Raw genomic sequence first — 11,248 nt, forward strand, 5'->3', positions numbered from 1 at the left:
AAGTGAGGGTAATGATAATTGAACTCATGACTTTATGGTCACTTAATCTGTGTGGTAACATGTAAAAAATTATTTTAACACAAAACCTTAATAGGTTGGATATGACATTTTTTTAATAATTTATATTATTTTGTTAACACTGTGTAATTGCCTTGCTCACTTTCTTCGGGGAAAAACAGCATTGCTTATATTATACGTTTTTTACTAGAATCACATGAAGATACCTTAGTCGTTGCGAAAAAGAAAAAGGAGAAAAGGTAATTTAAAAAAAAAAAAAATCAAGTCAGAGAATGGTTGTATTATTTCAACTTCCAACACCATGCACGAAAAAATCTAGCATTGTGTAGTCAAGTCGTCAATTTATTTTTGTCACATTCATCTGTCAAATAAATTTAAAATGATTAAGTGATAAAAATAGTTTTGTAAAAAACAAACTTTTATATGCGCACATATAAAGTACTTTTCATCCTTGTATTATATTGCAATACTTTTTGGTGAGAGATTAAAAGAAAAAGTGCGAGTTCAGGTTGTCGATCAGTGGACAACTTTTAAGAGCACAGTTAACTTGAGAATTCATATTGATGTTAATTCTCTTCTTTATGGCTTTTTTTTTTATATATTAAAATTACCTTTTTCCATCATGAAGGTCGGTCGGGGACATTTGATCTTAGATTAAGATTGCTTTATCATCTAAATTAATTTTCACATTGCTTATTTAGCTAGTTTAAAATATGAGTAGACACTCATTTTGGTCATTCACGTATGCCCTTCTTTCCTAATTTGGTTTTCATCAAATTAATTTTTAAATAAAAGACCCTTTAATTGAAGAGTTTTTAAATTTTGGTCTTATATTTAGAATTATGAAAAATTATACATGTGCTTCTGTCATAATTTGATAAAGTAGAATTGTTGATGACTTTAGCAGTATTATATACTGCCATCTAACTCATTTTCATATATTCTCTTACCAAAGCTTTGGATAATAATAAGAAGAAGCAGAAGTAAAAAAATCACTTATAAGATGAAATTATGTATGCAATAATGTAAAATTGTGAATATGAGTTTGTACAAGTGAAACTACAAAGACAACGGGACAAACAACCAAAAGTGACAAGAAAGACTTGAAAATTAGTAAAATTGCAATAAAAGACTCTAGTACACACCTACTATTAAACGGTCCACACGCCTTTGCCCAAATTATTTTATTTTCTGGTAGTTTGATTTATGGGGCTAGGATTAAAGAAATAAATGCTAGAAAAGGCCAAAGCAAAGGTCCCTCCGACCATCCTTGTCACATTTTCCACTGCCCATGTCCCTTAGAACATGGAGGAAATTATGGCATTTCCCCCTTCTTAAACTCTCATTCTCTCTCTCTCATCTCAAACACCATAAAAGCCCTCATTGAACAACAGACACTTCCTAGTTCTTGAAGCAACAAAACCATAAATCCCAAGTGAGAAAACACGGCAACATAAAAAGAAACAAAGACCACCTCAATCATTGTGGTCGAATCCAACCAAAGGAAATCTATCCATTATTTACAATACTTTGCCTCTCTTGGTCATCACCCTTTTACATGTTTTAAGGAGAAAAGATTCTCATCCTTAAAAAAGCTTTTCCTTGAAGCTGAAAGTTGAGGTAAGAGTTATAAAGAGATGGAGATTGAATCAGTCAAGTGTGAATGTTGTGGCTTGAAAGAGGATTGCACCCAAGACTATATCAGTGATGTGAAGGCCAAGTTTGATGGAAAATGGTTATGTGGCTTGTGCTCAGAAGCAGTTAGAGATGAAGTAAGTGGAGGGAAAAAGCCATCAGCCATGGATGAAGCTGTGAAAGCTCACATGTCATTCTGTCGCAAGTTCAAATCAAACCCTGCAGTTCGAGTCGCAGATGGTATGAGACAGATGCTAAGGAGAAGATCAGGTGATTTGTCAACATCTCCATCTTCATCAAAGAAGTATACAAGGTCAACCAGCACTTGTCAAGTTGGGGATTCTTCTAGTTTCTCATTCTAAACAGAGGAATTTGCAAGGTGGGAACAAGGCAGGGGAGACTCTGCTTTGGTTGGAATAAAAGTTCATAGTTTTTAGCTTTTTTGGTTAAGCTTTTTCATCTTGTCATGTACAGGGAGTGTTATTTCAGATAAAGGGTCTTTTCTTCTGCTTTTTTTTCTTTTTTTTCTTCCTAAACTGATCCCTAGTTTGGTATCTCTAACCCCCTTTATCATCTCTGTGTTTTCTAAAGACGAAGAAGATCCCAGCTTTTATTGTGCATGAAAAAGATCAAAGAACCGTTCTCCACCAAAACTTATAGAGTAATTTGACTCATTTCTGCTTAAAATGGACAAAGCAAAAACCAGATTTAATGCTTCTAGTTCTAAGCAAAATGAGTATTTCCTTTTCTCTCATCTATTAAAATGGTATTTTCGGGTGCTAAAAACTTCTTTGTTTAATTGACACAAGTATTTTTAAGGACTGGAGTATGATGATAAAGTTGAAGGTTGGTTCTTTCTTAAGCCAACCCATCTTGCGCTCTAATTGGTGTTTGCATACCTAATATGTGTTTGTATATATTTGGTTATTTTCTGTTGTCGTGTTCTATCTCCTCAAAGAATGGGCATCATCTTACGCAGCGACGAACCTAGAAAATTATATAACGGGGACAAAAATTTATATTACTATTATGAAAAAGTAATGCTAATTTTGGTTGGATGATCACGCTAAGAATACAAAAATACTTATTAAGAAGAACCTAATAAAATTACAGAATTTTTTGTCAATTTTTTGATTGGAGTGTCAATTTTTTGTTTCTGGTGATAGTAATCCAATGCACCCTCTATTTCAATGAGGAATTAGCCTTAAGACCCTATATTTTGTTTGTACGATCAATTTTTTATTGTTTATCTTCATGCCTTCTGGTGTTGTAATTGCACTTTTTTTGATTTTTTTGTTTGTAATCTTATTTTCTCCCTTAGCTGTTATTCAATAGAAGACACGGTAAATTAATTAATGTGTTATTTATTTTTAGCATTTGGTCCCAACTAATAATTGATACATATTATTGACCTTTTTACTTTGCCAACAAAATCAAAACTTAAATACTCTTCTCCTGAGTTCTGACATGACAATCTGTACAAATTTTTAATGATTATAAAAAGAAAATTAGATAATCAATTAATATAAAATCAAATTCTAGAAAATTTGACAGGTAGAGTGAATATGCATTACTAACTGAACTCTTCTTTGTATATAACGGAAAATGCAACTTTCCACATTGATTGAAGTGGGTAGCAGACCAAGAACAAAATCTGCCATATATGTTAGCAGATTGAATCTGGTAAATAATAGTTATCTCTAATTGGGTGCAATGAACAGGTGGAACACTTTTCTTATGAATAAGATTGTTTGTCTTTCACTTTTTAAAAACACTTTTAAAATTTTGCTTTTTTTGACCATGTTGCATATCATGTAGTAGAACATATTTTTATAGTTTAGAGGGGGGCGCGCATGTAGGTCCGCCCTTGATCTTAGACTAGTAACCTTGGAATGATTCAAAGAAGGGAAAAAATCTTTGCATACGTTGTTCTTTTCAGAAAATCCATAACCTACTTTGCCAACATTTGGTGCATTACTCGGAAGTAAATTTTCAGTTTTAAGGTGCAGGTTTGAGCACTCTATTCTCCCTAGTGCCTAGATATTTTTCATACTTTACATAGACAAACGGTTTATAATTACCGAAATAAAATAAAAAAAATCCAGAAACGTATCTGAGAATGTGATTAATCTATTCATAAAGCAACACCTATTGTCAATTTCCTACTCCGTCCTACGGGGTTAGATTATGGCACAACCCTCAACTTCCAAATATAAAACGTGAAGAGTGACTATTTTATGGGCAGTGACTTCATCACATATTGACCGCTTATATGATGATATATTTTTTTTTCCCTCTTATATTATTAATAATAGAAGATAATTTTATCTCTTACGCATACATAAAAGTATGTATAACTTATTTTTTTTCATTTGATTTCAGATGAGCCCTACACATTTTTATGTATGTAAGTGATAATATCTCATACAATATAAAAAAACATTAGTTCCTAGTTTTAAACCATTTTTTTAACTACTTTTAGCGGTAGATGATAGTTTTCTTGAGATTGAGTTATACAAAGCTATAAAGTTCCATTAAATGAAGAAACATGAAGTGGCTGAGACACTACTTTGGTTGTAGTTAAAGATTTTTGCTAGTTAAGGTACTTGATTACAATCAACTGAGGTTTGATTGAATTACAAAATCATCAATAGTTTGCTGCCATTTGCCAGTGCCAAGTTGAATTCTGGCCGTCACTAGCTCACATGATCACATCCCATGGAATCCGATTCTTCTACTTTTTTTAATAAATGATTCTTCAATCTATAAAATCGTCTTTAATGTGATATTCATTTAACAATTTAAATTTTTAGGTTGAATTGATTGTTACATGTTCTAGATTTTTATCACCCTTATTTTATTAATAAATAATTAAAAAAATTGGAGTTTTTTAGTACATGTAAATGAATACGTGCATTGACCACACTTCAAATCTATTATATAAGAGATATGTTAGAAAAATATAAAATTATTAATATAGCTTTTATCTAATAACTTAAGTTTTTGAATTGAATTAATTATTTACAATAAAATTATTTTATTTTTATTTTTTTGGAAAGGAATAAGAGTTATAATGTTAACCACAAATCCTAATAAACATGTTCTTATGAGGAAATCCAAACATTTAGGGCTGTTTGGTAGAAGGGAAAGTTTTGGATTACTAGGAAACTGATATTGGTAATATTAAGGGGGTGTTTGGTTCAAGTTTTTGGAGAGGATTACCGGTAATCCTTCTTTGGTAAATGTAATTACCACGTTTGGTAGAAGGAATAAATTACGATTCCCGGATATCCAAGGATTACCGGTAATTTGATTTATAAAGAAAAGTCACTATTCGGATTACCAAAAATAATATGGTAATTCGGAATACCAATCAGAATATCAAGTAAAGGGAAAGCACAACAATAAATTTTGAGACAAAAATACCCCAATACACATAAAAATCTAGACACAATCTATCAATTACAAAAGTAAAAATAGTTTGGGGTTATTTTTGTGAAATAACCTCATATTCCAAGTCATATTTCGTTCTAAACCAAATATGGAATCAGTAATTTTTACCCAATATTCCCGGTAATATTTTGGCGAACCAAACACATCTTTCGTAAGATTCCAAGTAAACTCAATTTCTACTGAATTCCCATTAATCATGATTTCTGATCACCAAAAAATTTCTCTTGTACCAAATACACCCTAAAGAAAATAATTGCCGAGCTATCATGGGAAAAATTCAAGAACAAGAAATATAATAATGTGCCTTGCCAATTGCCATAGATAATGCTGATGCTGCCCTACAATGTTGGGGAGTTGGGTTTGCTTTGCCTAGACTTTTGTTCAGCGAAAACAACGTGCCAACAAGGACTTGCACATTTAATGAACTTGGCGTGGCTTCCCAAAATCTGTTTGGCACTAACTAACATGTTTCCATCAAACTCTTTTCCCTTGTTGTATTTTTACGGGAATGGATTATTAAGTTATTTGATCACAATTATTTATTGATAATAAAATAAGAGAGAGAAAAATGTACAATTTTTTTTAATAAACAAGTATATAATTTTTAAATGAGTAGTTATTATCAAATAATATAATCACATGATATTTTTTTAAATGATAGAATTCAAATCCTATTTTCATACTTCCTGTCTCAGATAGGCTACAGTAAAAAAAAAGGGTTTTCAATGATCCCTCCCTCGAAGGTAATCCTTGGAGCTTAATGTTCCAATCAATATGTAACCTTATTTGAACAGACAAAACGATAGGATCATTCAAGAACCATGACCAACTTATTTTGTAGATGGAAAACAGGTCACGTAAAATGCTGATGATGTTTGCTTCTTTTTAGGGTAACCTGGTTAAAAGGTCAAGCATCAATTTCATGTCTTTCATGGTCATTAAGTTATCTAAGAATATTTTCATAACAGATTTGGTAAGTCGACTGTTTTTCTTAGCTTTGAACTTGGAACTATGTGGTGGAATATAAATTTATTCACTTTCTTACCAACAAATCTGCTACCCGCTAAGTTTTAGAATTTAAACTTCGATTGATTTTGGCGACAATAGATTGTTGGAAATTTAAATAGGAGTTATGAAGTTATACATTGGTTATGAAGTTAGTATCATATAATTTATGAAGTTTTAGATTGAGATGTGATATTAAGTCTTAACCGATTAATAAAAAGTATCGGCTCTTTGACCAATTTGGTATTTTTTCTGTTTAAATGTACTAATTTGGTATCTGGTTGAAAAAAATTACGATTTGGGGTCTTTAAGTGCCACGAGGGAGCCAGCGTATCTAAATGACGGACATGGATCCCCGCAGCACTAGTGTGATGATTTTTATTTTTATTTTTATTTTTGCTTATAGTGCCGCACCCACCTCCCATCGGCACTCATTAAAGAATATTTTTATATTTAAATGAGTGCCACCCCCTACCCCCATCGGTACTGATTCTGTCTTTTATTTTTATTTTTATTACAAGTGTCGCCCATTCCCCTCCTCCCCCCAAACAGCACTCATATCATATTGTATGAGATCAAAATCTGGGATATCATATCAATTTTTGCACACTGCACAGAGATATAACAGAAGATTCTTATATATTCAAAGAAATATGCAACCTAGCGGTCATGATATCAGATATTGAGCAGTATTTCATGGTTTGGAGATGAGAGGATTCTTATATGTTGAGCACTAGAAATTTCCTTGTTGGGTTTTCTCAATCTTCCATTAATTTTATTTTTGTTAACATCACCACATACCTGGAATCCATTAACGACAGCAAGAAGAATAAGGAAGAAAGACATTTCAAAATTGCAGATCTACGTTTTAATTTCTCCGTCAGTTTCTTTTATGTTATAAACAACTGTTACTGAAGACACATTGCTTATTTTATAATATAAAAATTCACCATGAAACAGGGAAGGGAAACAAACCAAAAAAGCATCACAACCTCGTCGCTCTTTAGAGGTTGATTCCATTAGAGACACCATTCATAAGGTCCTCTCCGACTTGGTCATGCATCTGATCCACTCTGTCTCCAGCTGTTTTATTTTATTTTCATTCGCAGAAGTTAATCAAAACGGAGGTTCACAAAAAAAAAATTAGATTAGTGCCAAATTGGGGGTAGGGCGACACTGATTTAAATAAAAAAATTTATTTATTGATTGTCGTGCGGGGTAGTCTGCGGCACTGGTTAGGAAAAAAAATTAAAGAGTGCCGCGGGAGCCTGGGGCGTCATTTAGATACGTTGAGTTTCTCTCGCGGTACTCAAAAACCTCAAATCATAATTTATTTCAACGAGATACCAAATTGATATATTTAAACTGAAAAAATACCAAATTGATCAAAGAGCCAAAAAGTATCCCTTATTTTAACTTTAGCTCCCTAGTCAAGACTTCACATACATAACAATTATTTGAGTCAATTCATTCTGAAAGTGAGGTAAATTAAATGATGTTGAATTTGAGCTGATTATGGTTGAAGTTGCACCGATTCATAATTTGGTTAAAAAAAAATTAAATTAATTCTTATTGATTCTATTTTTAAATTTGTTTAAATTAAAAAGATTAACATACTTATTGCCTTTTAATTAATGTGTAATTCTTAAAATTATATATTTTATTCAATAATTACATTTAGATCCAACTAATGAAAGAGTAAGGAAGGATGAAAAGGAAAAAAAAAAAGATAATATAAAAAAAATTAAACTTTATAATCGTTATGTACCCAACATTCACATTTTAAAAGGCCCAAAAAAAATGTTTACCAAAAAAAAAAAATAACTAAGAGAAAAATTAAAAAAAATTTATTAATTATAGTAATTCTAGTAATAATAATAAATCAAGAACTGATTTTCAATAATTTTTTTTTTTTTAAATGATTTTCAATAACTTTTAAGAGACCCAAACATCCAGTCTTGTCAGGTGACTCATCTATCTACGAATGAAAGGGTTAACAAAATCAAATACACACGCTTCAACTCTCTCTCTCTCCTCCTAAGAAAGTAACAGGGCTATGTATGTCATTTCAGTATTACAAAAACGAGTATCGCGTATATATGACCGTTAGGATTCAAATTTCGAAGTTGAAAGCTTCACACACACATTCATAGGAAACAAAAAAAGATTGCATTGCAATTTGCAAAGTCATTGTCAGCCACAAGTAAAAAAACAAAAATGAAAAATCGACAATCTTTGGAGAAGCAAGAAGCTGTGAGAACCATCCTCGTGCAATCAAAATCCAGCAATGACAGCTCCATGGAAGAAGAAAATTGTGACAACAGCTGCTACTACCCAGGTTGCAAGAAAGATGCCAATTGTAACTGTGAAATTTGCTTGGACAGCATCAATGCCACCCTTGACCTCATGCCCTTCAGCATCCACAAAAGCACCCTCACTAAGCTCTCTGCTTCCAAACCCAGTGTTGAATGCACTCCAATCTCCTTTGATGCTTCCATTCTCTCCACACCCACATCCAGTGCTTGCCACATACCATCCACTCCTGTCCTCAAATCCAGTGCTAGATCAGATTTAAACCAGAAAATGGAAAACCAGAATAAGGGACAAGAGTGGTGTTTCTCTGGTGTCAATCTCTTCAGATTGCTACTGGGTTTGGGATTTCTTTTATCTGCAGATGTTGTTTTCCCCTGGGTAGTTTCTGGGATTTTTCAACCTTCTTTGTCACCGGATGTAGTGAGAAAGGTTGGTGAGAAATGTTTCCAAGTGCAAGATTTGAATGGAAAGTTGAGGTTTTTGCAGAAAGAGTTGGCAAGTGTTGTTGTTGGGGATGTTTCAAGTTGCAGCTTTGCTGATACCTTATGGGAAATCAAACAGGTATTGTATTACTCATTAAAAAAAAAAAAAAGTTTATTGGATTTGTTAAAGAACTGTGAGTTTGGAAAAGATTATATTTTTATTGATTATTCGATTGGCAATTAGAAAGTGTGGCTGACCAGCAACAACTAAAATTGCATATAGGATGGTTTGCTATTGAATTCAAGGTGCACATTGTACAAATCAGCAATAGAGGAAGTAACAATCTGGGGATGGCCTCTTCAAACGGCAGGATTACTCTCAACTGAGTTCTCTTTTCGAACATTCACTGTCTTATCAGGAAGAGTCACTGAGGTAAATTCTCCGCAATACCTTCCTTTTTCATCTGCCATTTATTGAAGTTGTTGACTAACTTCGAGTCATTGTGACTCTCTCTTCGAAAGTGGAATGGTGGACAAGTTGGCTATTTGATTCGAAAGGCCAATACTTCATGGGTACAACCAAAATGGGGTGCCTCCGTTGTGCAATTAGACCCTAATACGTGGGTGCTTGAATATCGAAGGAGTTCTATTTTTGATGGTACAAGCTTGTATTCAGCAGCATTGGAGTTCCTCAAACATAGGATTTCAAAAATTATTGGCAGGGTGAAGAAAGATTTCTGGTTCCTTGCTGCATTTGAAGATAACCAGCACAAATGGTTCACAGCAAACAATAGGCATAAAATCCCAACTTGAAGGGAATGGTAGATTTTGGAGTTAAGTCATCCTCAATCAGCGTAAATCCAGCCCTCATTTCTTGTGAGGAGCTCCATTTTCTTCTGTTAAGGTTCTTTAGATTGGATTTCTCTTTTAATTCTGGATATTCATTAGTGTATGATTTGACTATCCTAATTCATTAGTGGTGTTGAAATTCGAATATTATAACTTCTCCTTCATAAGAAGAATATAAAACTAGTTGGATTTGTTTTTCTTTTCTTTCTTTTTTTCTTTTATTCATTACTATAAATGACAAACTTGATCTATCACAGTAGCGCCTAACATAGCTCTTTCGCTTAAACCTTAATAATATCTTTTCTGCAACAATACCTGCAGAACCAGAAATTTTATGAACACTATTTCAAAGAATCTTTCAATTTATAAACTCCTACGAATCCAAATGATCCTAGATTCGCATGGTATTTGATGAACAAATTTTTGGTGCACCGTCGCACAGTGTGACAACAATAGTGCATTTTTGCCGGGATATATAGAAAGATCCTACACAAATTTTTAAACCCAAAATCCACCTACATATTCTAATAAAGAATTCAGTGCGACTGTTCACCTTGAATTTTTTCGTTTTTGATTATCGATGAAATCATGCGGTCAACCTCCAACGGCTACCTATTGTTTTGGAGCTCCAGTACTAAATACTATTTGGGGATTAGTCTCGTCCAATATCAAAATTAATTTACAAAATTAAAAATTCTTAGCTTTTCTTATAGTTAAAAAAATTCGTAAAATTTTTAGGAACATATTTGCCTTTTAAATATAACGTTTACAAATATAAAATAATATTTTTAGTATCAATTCTTTCAATTTGAAACCTAATCTCATTCAATCGCACCCTAATTCCCTAAGTAATAATCTATGGCTAAATAGTTTTAAAACAAACAAACGGAATTCAGTAGAACCAGCCTGCAATTGTTGCAAACGGATGAAATCAGCGTTCATCTATAGACAAGGAAATCAAGCTAACCGCGGAGGCGTTTTTCTTAACTTGAACAAGTTTTCCGACCCAAAAATGTAACTTTTTTATTTGACCCTTTACCCCTGCAGCTTTCCCCCCCTTCGATCACTACATTAACATCTTTTCTTTTCATTGCCGTATATTAATTCTTGTGAAGTTAGTGTCAACGGGGGCTCCTGATCATTCTGCATCAGAGTTTTTTACTGTTACGATGGTTAGTTATAACTATTGGTATTTTGACCAGCATTTCTTGATCATGACTTCTAAGGGCAAAAAAAATTGATTTAATGATTTTTAATAAAATAATTACGTATTTATTACAATTTTACAAATAATTACACATTTATTACACAATATGACGCTCAATTTGGGTGTCACTAAATACGCCTAAATTGAGAGTCACTCAAGAGGCAATCACGTCTAATTTAGGCGTCACTCATTAGTTGTTGACACATGTCATATTTTTTTTTCCAAAAAAATAAATAATTTAATCATAAAACTTCTAAACGCCATAACTTTTAACTCGGGTATCCAAATCAGGTAATTCTTTTTTTGATTTCACATAACTTTTTGAGATCTATGCAATGACATCTCA

General features: G+C 32.7%; 2 protein-coding genes across 2 annotated transcripts; both read left to right on the forward strand.

The window, feature by feature from the left end:
* The first annotated feature begins 1,277 nt into the window (after nt 1-1,277).
* LOC133318225 (uncharacterized) lies at nt 1,278-2,213 on the forward strand. Its single transcript, XM_061520217.1, has one exon. It carries the CDS (start codon nt 1,656-1,658, stop codon nt 2,013-2,015), a length of 360 nt encoding a protein of 119 aa, XP_061376201.1. The 5' UTR covers nt 1,278-1,655; the 3' UTR covers nt 2,016-2,213.
* Nucleotides 2,214-8,328: 6,115 nt separating this feature from the next.
* Nucleotides 8,329-9,659, forward strand: LOC133318220 (uncharacterized). The gene is made up of 3 exons (XM_061520212.1): nt 8,329-8,985; nt 9,130-9,279; nt 9,369-9,659. Exons 1-3 carry the CDS (start codon nt 8,329-8,331, stop codon nt 9,657-9,659), a joined length of 1,098 nt encoding a protein of 365 aa, XP_061376196.1.
* The last annotated feature ends 1,589 nt before the right edge of the window (nt 9,660-11,248 follow it).

Source organism: Gastrolobium bilobum, unplaced genomic scaffold, assembly GCF_033153095.1.
Source record: "Gastrolobium bilobum isolate Gb01-03AN ecotype WA unplaced genomic scaffold, APGP_CSIRO_Gbil_v1 utg9368, whole genome shotgun sequence".
In the NCBI taxonomy this organism is placed as follows: Eukaryota; Viridiplantae; Streptophyta; class Magnoliopsida; order Fabales; family Fabaceae; genus Gastrolobium; species Gastrolobium bilobum.